This window comes from Sebastes umbrosus, chromosome 21, assembly GCF_015220745.1.
Source record: "Sebastes umbrosus isolate fSebUmb1 chromosome 21, fSebUmb1.pri, whole genome shotgun sequence".
Taxonomy (NCBI): domain Eukaryota; kingdom Metazoa; phylum Chordata; class Actinopteri; order Perciformes; family Sebastidae; genus Sebastes; species Sebastes umbrosus.
The window spans coordinates 18,357,889-18,372,398 of NC_051289.1; the positions used below are offsets into that span (position 1 = coordinate 18,357,889).

The 14,510-nt window shown below is 42.3% G+C and overlaps 1 protein-coding gene across 1 annotated transcript in view; it reads right to left on the reverse strand.

The window, feature by feature from the left end:
* The window catches only part of scospondin (subcommissural organ spondin), an 87,110-nt gene that overhangs the window by 12,236 nt on the left and 60,364 nt on the right, over window positions 1-14,510 (reverse strand). Inside the window, exons 102-109 of the mRNA XM_037756813.1 lie at window positions 14,131-14,327; window positions 13,828-13,998; window positions 13,449-13,576; window positions 13,195-13,349; window positions 10,822-10,868; window positions 8,840-9,004; window positions 3,695-3,906; window positions 2,545-2,640 (exon numbers count right to left, since the gene is read on the reverse strand). Of these exons, the coding sequence (XP_037612741.1) occupies window positions 2,545-2,640; window positions 3,695-3,906; window positions 8,840-9,004; window positions 10,822-10,868; window positions 13,195-13,349; window positions 13,449-13,576; window positions 13,828-13,998; window positions 14,131-14,327 (1,171 nt within the window). The remainder of the gene's footprint in view (window positions 1-2,544; window positions 2,641-3,694; window positions 3,907-8,839; window positions 9,005-10,821; window positions 10,869-13,194; window positions 13,350-13,448; window positions 13,577-13,827; window positions 13,999-14,130; window positions 14,328-14,510) is intronic.

Sequence of the window (14,510 nt, forward strand, 5' to 3'; positions counted from 1 at the left end):
TACATAATTGACCACTCAGCTCACCCGTCTTCTGCGAGATGACCAGCTGTTAAACCACTCATACAGTACGCGTATGATTGAGCATTATGTGCAAAATGAAGCCAGTTATTTCTGTGATGTCACTAGCAATGACAAGCCTTGCACTAGTACCCATAATTCCTCATGCGTGATGATCCAATTACCCGAACAAAAGGCAAAAAGTCGCTGCAAGAAAAGTTAATTGATGAATATTTTAAAATCTACAGAAGATACTATACTTGATATATAATGTTCTTAATCTGACTCAAAATTTTCATCCTACCTAAAATTGTGCTTTATATATCATGCATGGTGCCATTAATTTAGAACAGGTTTCAGCTTTGCAAATTTTGGAATGAAAGTGAATTATACTTAACGAGTAGAGCAGGTTTCAGTGTGTTTTATGGGAGGTAGAAGGGCACGACAAAAGGATAAAATGCAGGCTTGTGGGAGGATCGGACAGTCAGGTATTGATCTACTTCAGCTGGCGACTTGCAGAGAACATCCCACACATTCTTTAGGGAGCAGAGCATTTTATTCCCTCGCTCGGAGTAATTGAGATGTTTGTGACCAACAGAGCTGTTGGTCTCAACTGTACCACCCCGGAGTAAGAGTGGCGATTGAGTGGACTGATTAGCTTGTCTGGGAGACAGATCGTGCCTCTGCATGTGAACCTTCATCTCTCTTCTACCTGGATTTGGATGCAGTAGGTTGCACACACCCCTGCAGGACAGCAAATAGCTAGGACTACAAACGCAGCTCTTAGCTACACTCCTTCCTCAGAACCTTCAGAATATGGTCAGGTCTGGAGTTTGGTACTTTGTGCAGGTGTCCACATACTTGTGTGGGTTTGATTTTGTAGGTCTGATAGTGTTAATATCTCTGTGATGTCAGCTCACTTTTGACCCTTCAAGCATTCCACCAACTGGGCTGTGATTCTGCTGTTACTACTATAATCATTATTATACTTACGCAGCTGTTAGCCCAATTCAGTTGCTCCCAATCTTGCAGCCAGGGATCGCAAGATACATTTAAGGGCCATTAAGGGAATTAAGAAAATATTCTCTAATAAGTAAAAAAAAAAAAAACAGTTGGGATCTACTGGCCTCCTTTTCTACAAAAGCATCTGTGGTTTGAAAGATGCCTGGTTTCAAATCTCAAGCGGTGCACCCGTGAGAGGGATCTACTTTGCAAAGATGGAAACACAGAGACAGTTATTATAGTTCATTAAGCTCTTCTCTGGAATAGCATGGAACTAGATGGCACTCGGTGTGTGGTGCTCAAAGCTAAAAAAAAAAAAAAAAAAACATTTGATAAACTTGTTATGAGCAGTTTCATGTAGGAACTATTTTCTTTCTACCCAACTACAAAGAGACTCTGGTGCTTTTTTTGACAGCAGCCGCTAGATGGCGCTGCGGTAGCACTGCTGCCATTTTGGACTGAAAACGCCAATGAGTCTGAGGCCATGGATGTATAAAGAGGCGTCTGTAAATCAGAAGATCATTTTTTTTTTTTTTTAGGTAAATCAACTTCCCAGTACGAACACTTAAATAGCCCTCATTTAAATCATTATGCCCTAAAAGTAGTAAAGTTAACCAACAGCTGTATCCGGAGTTATTTTCCTCGCCATAATGAACGTGCATCAGACCCACGGGACTGCACCGCCCTGCACGCTCAAATGACATATCCGGTTCTGCCAGCTTCCTGCTAGCTGTATACGGCTGTAATAATGGATCTATTGGCTGTAATTCATCACTTTCTATTATCTTATAATACACCCATGGGCTGTATGCTGTAAGCCTGTACCGTGGTGGATGTATTAACGTCTCTGTTCTCAAACAATCAGTGTCTCGCTCAAGGACATGCAGACAATAGGAACCGTGATTGAACCACCAACCTTGTAGTTAAAGATCGACCCGCTCAACACACTGAGCTACAGCCACTCATTAATGTTTACATCTTGCACGAGTCTGTGTAGGTCTGAGGATTATCTTGGGTAATCTCAGGTCATGAGTTCTGGAAAGAGTGCTTTGAGCACCACAAGCCAAGTGCCATCTAGTTCAATTATACTGGAGAGAAGGCAGACACCTCTACGGCCGATACCTCCAACACTCGGCAACTCACACTAAAACAATCTAGACTGATAAATAGCACAACAGGTGAGAGGAAAATATGTATTTTTCATTTTGGGGTGAACTGTCCCTTTAAGGTTGTGCAAAAATGATGACATATGAACCCATTTATCAGCTGGTAGAGGTTTTGTTTTACTGTTCCTACTGAGGTAGCTATCCCTCTGTCTCTGGCTGGATCAGGCCATTGAGAGCAATGATGCAAGCAAGACATCTTTAACGCAATATTCACGCAAGGTTTCTGCCTTAATCCAGTAAAAGTTCCTTGATTTTTCTGGTATTTAGGACAAGTTAAAAAACAGACATTGCCACTTAATTTAATTTTAAGTACAAATATGCAATCAGACAGATGCCAATGAAGTTATTGAGTGCCAGTGTGTGTGTGTGTGTGTCTCACCTCATCGCAGTGGAGTGGCGGACATCTTAACTGGCACAGTTTTTTCCCGTTCACACAGCGACATGACAGACAGCCCTCCTCCCACTCGGATCCTGCCTGGCTCACACATACAAAAACAAACACAATATTTAGATTCACTCACTATAGACTTTAGAAATGCAGGTAATGATGCCTCAACAGCCTTCATGCACACTTTACTGTGAGTTTTGATAAGGTGCAACTGGTCGTAGCTCAGGATCTATTCCCTCAGTGAATCCACTAAAGCTCTGGCTGCACCCTTGTGCATAATTTAGATTATGGAGGCCCGTTATGATGCTGTAATTATAACAACACATAATACAGACTACATTATATATGTTCTGTGTGTGTGTGTGTGTGTTAGCTATGGGAATCATTAACAATGCTCAGTTTATACCCGTACAAAAGGCACAGAGCAATTTTGCCGTTATAGTCATGAAGGTAGTTAAATAGGAAACTATAGAGGGTTTTTATGTGGACATTAGTCATCGCCAGCTGAAAGACAGAGAGAGAGAAACAGCGTAGACATAAAGGAAGAATGACTGAGAGGTGGTAGATGAAGGGAGGGAAAGAAACAGGAAGATGGAGGGATAAAAAGAAAAGGGATGGGAGAAAGTGAGATATTGAATACGAAATCCTGTAATGAAAGCAGAAGAGGGACTAGTGAGAGATAAAGCCGGGGGAATGGGAGAGGAGAGAAAGAAACAAAGAGAGAATGAAAGACCTGAAGAAGAAAGATCAAGAGGGGGGGGGAATGTGACCTCTTGTCAGTGTATGATTAATTCTTATAATCCTATAATATCCCCCTCCTTCATAAATAATTCCTGGCAGGCTTGCCCAGTTGCGGGTCCCAGTGCCGGCTTTCCACGGCACTTCCTCCATAATTGATGAGGCTGAGGGCCGGAGAGGCACGGCGGTGTAATGTGGCCCGCGGGGCATGTCACTCATCTTCTAATAGGTCCTTCTTTATGAGTAAATAACACAATGAGAGCGGATTGGAGGGAACGTAAACACTGCGCTACGGGTATGGTTCAGAAGCGCGACACAATGAGGCAGGTACAATGGGTACAAGCTGCCAGCTTAGCCGGGCAGCAGATGTCTGTGTACATTGTGTGTGTGTGTGTGTGTGTACCTCCCGCAGGATGCCCTGGTCATGGCAGGGGCAGAGGGCAGGGATGACACAAACACCCCCGGTGTTGCGGTACAGCCCCTCCCGACACACGCAGCCCTCGGCGGAGCGGCTGCAGTTGACGGGAGCGGGGGAGTAAATGTCCTGGCAGCTCCGCTCGCACAGCGGGACCTCCTCCGACACGCTCCTCCTCCACTGCTCCCCGTCGGGACACGCTGCAGAGGAGGCGAGGGAAAGGAGAGTGAAATGAGGGGGAAAGAGTTGTAAGGGAGGAGAAAATAGAAAGAGGAGGGAAGATGAGAGAGAGAGGAAAGATGGTAGGATGGAGAGGGGGAATTGATAAAGTGGGGAGAGAATTTAATGATAAATTGGTGAGGGAAAGGAGTGCATTTGAAGGTACAGTATTACTCAGCATGACACTTATTTTTCTCAATGTTTCTTTCTCTTGCTGTGGCACGAATTATATAAGGTTAGATAAGATAAGATAAGATGAACCTTTATTAATCCCTGTAGGGAAATTCAGGTGTCAAAGCAGCAAACATCAGCAAACAGAGTGAAACACAGGAGAGGTATAAAGGTATACAAAAATTATAAAAACAATAATAGAGATATAAAAGATACAGAGTGAATGGGTGAACATAGTGTGTGCAGTCTGTCAATAAATAAATGTAGTATGTGCAATAAATAAATGTAATATATGCATATGTGCAGTCTATAAAGTGGTATTTAGGATGTATAGTGTAAAGTAAGTTTAAAGTGCGCCAGTGGTTAGAGTCCAAGATGGGTGCATGTTTAAAAGGTAGATAGTGCATGTTTAAATTTCTTAAAATCCTAATATTAAACATTTTAAACATTTTATAACCATAGTAAATAACATGTAACACCAATTGACCATTCGCTAAACCCCTCCCCCAAACATGCAATTGACCAATCATAGCATGGCTAGCCTCAATCTCAATGAAAAGAAGATTGAGATCATTAAGTTTGGACGACCTGACCTATTGGATGACTCTGCTGGTATTCTTGGCCCTTCGACCTTTTTGTTAAAATTCTCGGCGAGATTTTTGACAACTTCAAATTTGAGAAACAAATTAGCTCAGTTGTAAAAAAAAAAAAAAAAACAGCACTTTTTTCCAGTTAAGACTCTTAGCAAAGGTAAAGGCCAATCTGTCTCCCAGGGATCTCGAGATGCTTTTATTACCTCTCGTTAGACTGCTGTAATTCTTTGCATGTGGGGGTAGAACAGTCGTCTCTTCGTCGGATGCAGTTAGTACAAAATGCAGCGGCTTGCCTTCTCATTGGAAAAAGCAAACGTGATCACATATCACCAGTTTTTGGCGGCCTTCTACTGACTTCCTCTCCGTTTCCGGATTGATTTTTTTTTATTATTCTATTGCTTGTTTGGCTAACACCACCTTATCTATCAGAACTATTGCACCTTCATACTCCAGTTAGAGCACTGAGGTTGACCAATCAGATGCTCCTTGATGTCCCCAGAACTAGACCCAATTCAGAGGCCGCTGGAACAGTTTACCTTTTCATATTAAAACTGCTCAGACCACAGAATCATTTAAATCGCTGCTCAAGACTCACCTCTTATCGCTGGCGTTTGATTACCTTTATCTTTTGTTGTGCTGCTCTTTCACTGCAGTTATGTGCACATTATGTTTATTGTTTTACTCTGTTCTTATTATTGCTTTGCTTTGTATTGTTTGACTTGACTTGATAGCTTAGCAAGCATGACTAGACACAGTTGGCCTGTCGAGCTGTGGATTTCTCTACATTCCCAAGTTAATGGGGCTGTTTGAGAGCGCAGAAGCGTGAAGTCTAATAATCCCAATTGCCCTGCTAGTAGTAGACAATATGCTTGTTAGTCCTCATCTTAGAAGTCTTTATTCTTGTACCGTTAAAGTGAAAACACAGTTTAAAAACAGGGTTATGTTCTGAATGAAATAACAGTCTAATCTTACATTTGTCCTCATCATACTTATAATAGGATAAAACCAGCTCTAGAACAACGCTGTTTCTTTATTTCCATGTCTTCTACATGGATCATGTACCGTAGAAGGTAGGGCTGTGTATTGGCAAGAACCTGGCAATACGATACGTCTCATGATACAGAGGTAACGATTCAACATATCGCGATGTATTGCGATGCTGTAAGCAAGGAGATATATTGCGATTTTTTTCAAATCTAATTTTAGGAATAATGTCATAGTATAAAGACACACCATGAGGAGTAACATCATCACACATGAATACAACTGGACTCATTGAATCCACAAGAGTCTCAGCTTTACAGTGATGCCCAATTTATGTAATTCCTAGACTGTCTAGGGACCCCAGTATGCAGAAATATTCAAATACACCATTTTAGAATAGGCGAAAATAACACCTTTATACTGCATTCAAACAACTGCGTGTTTTTTTTTTTTGCCTCAAACTGCATGTGATTATCATAAAGTGGGCATGTCTGTAAAGGGGAGACTCATGGGTACCCATAGAATCCATTTTCATTCACATGTATTGAGGTCAGATGTCAAGGGACCCCTTTGAAAATGGTCATGGAAGTTTTTGCCCCGATAAAAATGAGCGTAATTTGACAGCCCTAATTAAAAGTAAGGCCTATTTGATCAGTACAGTGGGACAGCATACAGCTACCAATGCCATCAAGACCAGAGTTTGTTCTAGCTTTACAATGTTTAAAAGTAGTTATAACAGTTTCATTGCGACGTATCTGTGAATATAAGCTTCTTTTATTCGTGTAGACGGAGAGAAGGAACTCAAATCACACTGTCTAAATGAGCAGTCTTTGAGTTAGAATTGTACCTGTCTTTTATAATGAGTGACAAACAAAACTTATGTAACTTGACGGAGCAGCTCGGCTTTCGCATAATTCTAAAAAGCCCCAAAATGACTAGTTCTAATTGGCACTACATTACACACGTAGATTTTTCTAGATCTATCTAGATCAAGGTTTGAGATAACAAGCATGCATATCTGTTCCCCCGTTCTCTCACATCAAAGCACACACACACACACACACATTCATTTCATAGGCAACGCTGACGCTGCAAGGCCGTCTGGACTGCACGGCGTAGGAGGAGTTTATCCAATCATCTCTTGACGTTAATGAACTCACAGCAGTGGTCAGCTCATGGGTATCATAATTGTCATCCCTGACAAGGTAGTTAAGATCTATCTTAACAGGAAACCCTGGATAGGCTTTAAAGTGTTATTAAACAAGAAAAAAAACCTGCATTTAAGAGAGGTAACGTCTCTGAGCTAAATGTTTTACAAAAAGGAGATTAAACTTGACATTAAGAGGGCTAAATTGGGTAATAAAGTTAAGAAAAGAGCTGGCTTTAGAAGGCTTTTCATCAGATCTGGCTCTGGCCCAGGAGTTTAATATGTTTTACTCAAGATTTGATGTGCATGTAAAGCTAGAACGAGCCCTGGTCCTGATAGCATTGGTAGCTGTATGCTGTCCCACTGTGCTGATCAAATAGGCCTTTATTTTTAATTAGGGCTGTCAAATTACGCTAATTTTTATCGAGGAAAAACTGGCCTGACCATTTTCAAACAGGTCCCCTTTGACCTCTGACCTCTAGATATGTGAATAAAAATGGGTTCTATGGGTACCCACGAGTCTCCCCTTTACAGACATGCCCACTTTATGATAATCACATGCAGTTTGGGGCAAGTCATAGTCAAGTCAGCACACTGACACACTGACAGCTGTAGTTGCCTGTTGGCCTTCCAATAATAAATATATACATACTTTTTCATTAAGTAGGCTTATTTGTCCACTTCCATGTTGATAAGAATATCAAATACTTGACAAATCTCCCTTTAAGGTACATTTTGAACAGATAAAAACAATGTGATTCATTTGTGATTTATCACGATTAACTATGGACAATCATGCGATTAATTGTGATTAAATACTTTAATCAATTGACAGCCCTGATTTTAATGTGTCATTCTGTCAGCCAAGGGTCCCGGTGCTAAGGAAACAGTCTATAATAGTTCCCATTGCAAAAAAATAGCCATCTTAAGACTATGAATGACTGCAGGCCTGTAGACTCACTAGTCACAAAGTCATTTGAAATGTTGATTAAAATCGAAATTTGTCTCGCCCCGTTACCAACAGGGGGGGTCAGGATGCAAATATGACTGTGCTAAACTTCATCTGTAAGCACTTAGAGGGTAGTACTAGGAACCATGCCAGACTGTTGTTAGTGGACTTCTTGTCAGCTGCAGGGGCTGAAGCTTACTGAGTGTTTTGGGTTGGACACTAATATTGTTTGGCCGGATTGCTAACAGATCTCAGAGAGTTAGAGCGAATGGACATTTGTCTGGACTAACTTTAACACCGACTGGCTCTCCCCAGCGCTGTGTCCTCTCTCCACTACACCAACGACTGCCGCGGTGAGATTAAAAACCACCACACTGTGAAGTTTGCAGATGATACGGTTATAGTGAGAACTTCTAGACGTCATCACTTCAACCCTGTCAAACACTACAATTAACAGTCAGGCTGTAGAAATCGTGGAGTCGTACAAGTACTTGGGCATTAAAATCCTTAAATAAACTGAGCTTCCATTCTAACACCAATATGTTGTGCAAAAAAAAAAAGCCAGCGGCGCCTTTTTAGTCTGAGGAAGCCGGCTGTTGAATGTTGACAGGTCCCTGATGACTTTTTTATATAAATCTATCATTGAGCCGATTGTTTCGTTTTCCTCTATCTGTTAGTTTGCTTCTCTCTATCTAAAAAAGAAAAATGCATTGACAAAGGTGACCGAGGTCTGGAGCAGTATCACCGATACTGATTTAAATCACAAACAAAGAAAGCAGGATCCATCCTGTCTGACAGCATCCACCCCCCGCCGCACCTATCAGACCTTGCCTTCTGGTTCCCACTCTTATTATTATTATACTATATTATTGTATTTAATTGCCTTGTGTGTATTTTTGATCTTGTATTATTACTGCTGCACAATAAATTGCCCCTCTGGGGACAAGTTCTACGTGTGACAAGCGCTCAGTAAGATTCTGCAGGGAGCTGTAAATACTTTTTTGATGAACTGTTACAATATCCCCACAATGATCAATAAAGCATCCCCGATCTCCCCTCCTCTCACTCACCACAGTCTGGGGCCGTGCAGGTCGTGGTGCGGTGCTCGTGGCCCTCGCATGGGGCCCCCCCGTACCGTCTGGGCTGCAGGACGGTTCTGGTGGAGCTCCGTTGCCCCGTTCCACAGCTGGCTGAGCATGGACTCCACTGGGACCAGCTGGACCACTCACAGTCCACTACAGGGGTAATGGGAGAAGAATATAAAGGTCACTGTTCATTTTACCTGCAGCAGTAAAGCAGCATATAGAAAACATCTATCATGTGAGCTCTATTCTCAGCTCGCCCAAACAAAACTATAATTGCGGATATTATTCCCGTTTTGCTTTTTATTAAAGCCATTTGTTAACGACACCACCGCCTAAAAATAATGCTGAAATAGGCAACAGAACAAAACCCCAATGTCAACATAAGATTGTGCACAACAACTTTTACATTACTGTGTAAATGTCTAGACAAAGTCTCACTAAAGACAGCTTGCTTTACTTTTAGATTTAGTTTCAGAGGTCTCTGGGGGGGAAGTCAAGCATTGAGGAGAAGGCAAGAAAAAGGACTCACACACAAAAACCAAATACATGTGTGTATCATTCCCTCTCTTTGAAAGAGACAGAACCTGTTGGGGGTGGTTAAAGGTAAATACCAGTAACTGTCAACCCGGATCTTAACCTCATACTTTTTATCCATTATGACTATTGGTCATGTAGAGATCTGTGAAACACCGACTCTGGCAAGAACAAAGTGAGCTTTCCAAAAACACTTTAACTTAAAGGGACTCTGTAAGAATCAGAAATTGCTTGTTAACAGCGACACCTGTGGCCGTTCAGTCAACGAAAGTCCGCGTCCTGTTGCCCGTGCTTGCGCTCTTCTACATAGACATAAACGAGCGTTGATCAAAACAGTGAGGCGACACACGTCAGCTAAAACCACAATATCACTCTATATTTCACCTGCTTGACAGTAATGTTAGCTGACCAGACGAAGGTCTCTCCATGAATAAATGCTGATACTGTGTTTCCTGCTTCAGCCTCGCAACCGTGTTCAGAAGGAACAGAGGAGACACCGGAGTTTTAGACGGAGACGATAACGTAACTCTTCTGCAGTGTGTAGTGTGCGCGCATGCACGGGAGAGGTGGAGCGAGTGAGAACGAGCGCGGTGTGTGAGTGAAGGCAGGCAGGCAGGCAGGCAGGTAGAGGATTTGGCAGCCATTCAGATCTGGCTCCCCGTCCTATGTCACATGCAGGCTCATTAGAATATACCACCCACAGCTTGAGAACTACCTATGCAAAGGTGCACCATATTTTTCTTGCCAGCCAATCAGAGCAGACTGGGCTTTTTCAGGAGGGGGGGGTCTTAAAGAAACAGGTGCTAGAATAGAGCGTTGGGTGAATACAGGTATATTGAGACAGACAGTATGAGAACAATAATGTGTTTTTTGAACATTAAAACATGTAAACATGTTCTAGTAGAAACACAAAATACAAGTATGAACCTGGAAATGAGCATGAAATGTCAACTTTAAACTCTGTTATTCACTGCGACCAAATCCAGAGGAGAGAGGAAGGCAGGAGGAGGATAAAAGGCACTGCTGATCAAATGATGACAGATAAAAAAGCGTGTCAAATCACAGAGCTATTCCCACACTCACGTCTCTCACGAGGATATGAGGGGCTGCACTTTGTGACACTCTGCTCCCCATTATCTTTCATCTCTTTCTCTCCCCCTGCTAGTTCAAGATGGTATCATGTGTTTACGAAACAAAAGCCCAGTAATGGCCTCTGTAGGCTGTGATTGATGTGGCTGTTGCTCAGTTATTTGAGCCGACTGTTGCAGCAGCTGTTACTAACTATAGATAGGTTGACGTATCTATCGTGGTCCTGACAGTTCAACCAAAAGATTATTGTTCCCGGTGCTTTCAATGCTAAAAGAGAGAGGAGGCCCTATAAAGTGCAAGAAAATGCGTCGGGTAAGAACAGCTGTGACAGAAGCATCACTCACCATCACAGAGCTCGGAGGTGCAGTTGAATGCTCCTCTTTGGCACACGCTGGAGAGAGAAGAATCAGGTGAGTGAAACAATATGAGGGGAAAAACAGCAAGGCTGATATTATTAAACACTGAAATACACCGAGATACCAACGCAATCATCATGTCACATGGCCGATCCCATCAGACTTATTAAATGAGTATCAAAACCACTCTGAGGAAAATGAGAGGACTTACGGCACGTCTGCTTGCATGCCAGACTATCTATTACAGCGGATATCATCGTGGATTGTCGTTGACTGTATAGTTCGACTGAGACAATGAAATTCAACTCTGCTAATGCTCCACAACACTTTTAAAAATTAACTCAGAGATGATTTTCATTTCATTACATTTATCTTAAATAAATCAGACCATGGTCAACCTCACAATGGTACTGCACAAGCAGCATGCCGACCGGCATCTACTGTAGGTAATACACCGACTGTGGATAAAAACCTGATACAACCCCCTTTAAAAGAAAATTCAAACTATCCCTTTAAAGTTAAAACAACATTTCCCATAACCCCCTGTGAATATGGTTGCAGAGACAGTTTGTTACTTCTATGGTTTGGTCAAAGGCTTTTATTTTTACCTCAGTAAAATTGAAATCATAAGTTGAAAAAAAAAAGGAAGATCTGGGTCTGGGTAGACGGGTGCACAAAGTGTCTGACTTTGAGACTGCATCCCATTTTTAACCATGACCACAATCAATCAATCAATCATTCATAAGGACATAAAACAGAGGCAATGCTTATGAAAAACTATTTATGCCACCTCAGTGTAAATGTCTCAATAGAAATTGACCACATCTCCTCAGGTTGGTGCTGCAAAATGCTCGCTTTTTAATGTTGTGCTCACATTTGTCTGTCAGCCACTAAAATATTTATGGAGTAGAGTTTAACATCAGTTTCTCTTCCCCACCACAATCTTCTGTTTTTGCCCTTTAGCAGCCATTTGCAGCCAAGGCAAAGCATTTTTCAAACAAAACTGCACTACTACTCAGAAACTGCCTGAACTTTAGCAGATCCAGTAGAATGCAAAGTCAACCACTCTCACATCTCCTCAGGTTCTTTGTGCTCCCCCTCCTCTTAAATGCATAAATGATAGAGGCGTACTCCGTTACCGTGAACCAATTCAGAGGCTATGATATTTCAAAGGCTCTTCCAAATGTGACCAGGGAATACAGCCTTCTTATAGCACTGTCCATCAGTTGCCTACAATCCACTCTGTGACGGTCAGTTGTTTTGCTTTGATCAGCATTAATATGTCCCTTGATCTAGACCAATGAAAGAGCTGCCGCAAAGTGTAGATAATGGAAGTCAGGAATAAACTCTACGGTTTGATCTTGGTTGCAGCCTGAATATGTTGTGAATAGGGCTGTCAATTGATTAAAATATTTAATCGTGATTAATGACATGATTGTACATAGTTAATTCTGATTAATCGCAAATTAATCACATTCAAAATGTACCATAAAGGGAAATTTGTATTTCAAGTATTTAATACTCTTATCAACATGGGAGTGGACAAATATGCTGTTTTATGCAAATGTATGTATATATTTATTATTGGAAATCAATTAACAACACAAAATAATGACAAATATTGTCCAGAAATCCTCACAGGTACTGCATTTAGCATAAAAAATATGCTCAAATCATAACATGACATGTAGCCCAACAGGCAACAACAGCTGTCAGTGTGTCAGTGTGTTGACTTGACTATGACTTGCCCCAGACTGCATGTGATTATCATAAAGTGGGCAAGTCTGTAAAGGGGAGACTTGTGGGTACCCATAGAACCCATTTTCATTCACATATCTTGAGGTCAGAGGTCAAGGGACCCCTTTTGAAAAAAAAAAATCCTCGCTAAAATTTAGCCTAACTTTTGTGTGTTATTTAGCCTCTTTCGTGGCGAGATTTAAAACTGAGCCAGGACTTTCTAAAAGTTACATAAAGTCCCTTTAACGCATTATCGCATTAACTTTGACAGCCCTAGTTGTTAATCACATGAAAATGTAAGTATTATGCATAGATTCAATATCAGCCGGATATTAAATGTTTCAGTAAAACTGGGTTATGACGGATGCTTTTACAATTTGTATTCCATTTAAAGGGAACATGGTCATAAGGTTTGAACTATTTTACTTTTTTTTTTATTTGACAAATTGACGAGGGCCACCTCCAGTAAATATCATTCAGAGGGGCCAGCCTCTGAGCTACTTCATCAGGCCAGGTCCAGATCCATTGGTAAAGGACAGCCTGGCTGCTCGCTACTACCATGACCCTGCTGGCTTAATGGTTAAATCAGTGAATGAATGGATGAAACCGTGTGTAGTGTATTACCATGTGTTGCAGAGGTGCTGAATGGCCGTTCCAGGCTGCATCAGAGCTTCCGTGATCTCCTCGGTGCTGACGTTCATGCGTCGGTAACCAGTCGGCAGGGACAGCGGTGAACAGGGACAGTCGGCGCGGGACACACAGGAGCCTTCCTGCAACACCTATGAGGGGAAGAATCAGGTTTTATCAGGGGTAAAATAAAATTACATCACAGCTATCCAACTACACGCACACACCCACACATGCACGGGTGTCCAAACCTGTCCATCAGAGCAGCTGCACCCAGGGGTGCAGGGACCAGGTAGACACTGAGTGTGTGGCCACAAGTCCTCACAGGTATATGGACAGGAACCTGAACAGTTACTAGACACCTGCCCGCTAGGACACTCTGCAACACACAGATGAACATACGATGAATTACATCATGTCTCACATATATTTTTAATACACTTGAGAACAGATTGTCTCAGCCACATTTGAGGTCACACCTTTGACTACATAACACTATAAATAAACTAACCGAAAATACCACTCATTAAGGTCCTTATGGGTTGCTTGGTAACCACTTTATTTAACTCGAATTCAGGAATTACTTTGCTCAGTAGAAGTATATTCAGTGATGTTAGTTTCTGAGTTTACCAGGCAGGCAGCTGTTGGTGTTACAGACAGTGTGCTGTTCAAGTGGTCCAACGCAGGCCGTCCCACCAGGCTCTGGCTCTCTGAGGACCGTCTTGATCCGCATCGTCAACCCACCACCACACGTGGTGCTGCACTCGCTCCAGGGTGACCACTCGCTCAACAAACATCCCACTGGAGAGAGAGAGAGAGAGAGAGAGGGGAGGACACAGATGGAGTACTGATAGGTTGATACTCAGTGAGTTAAATGTGTTCGTGTTTTAACACTAAGTTGAATTAGTGTGGGTACTTTGTTCCAAGTCAAACCTGGACATGATGGCAGATCACAGCTCTCTGTCTGGATGGTGTCACCACAGGAAGGACCGCCCTCTGTGCCCTGGCAAAGACGCGTCCTCGTCATCTGGCCGCGTCCGCAGGAGGCCGAGCAGGAACTCCACGGGCTCCAGGGCTCGTAAACCGGGCACTGCAGCTTGGTGCACACCAGAGTGCCGTTCTCACACGCACTGCAGATGGAGGGGTGTTTGGAGAGATGACATAAAAGCTGATCTCAAGCTGGAGAAATAATGTAGCTGAACTCTAGAGAGAAGTATAACAGACCTGAACAGCCTATAAAGTCTGCTCTTGATGCGAGACATCCTCTCCTAATATTACAGACCAATTTGGACCAACTTTTGTACAAGCTTTTT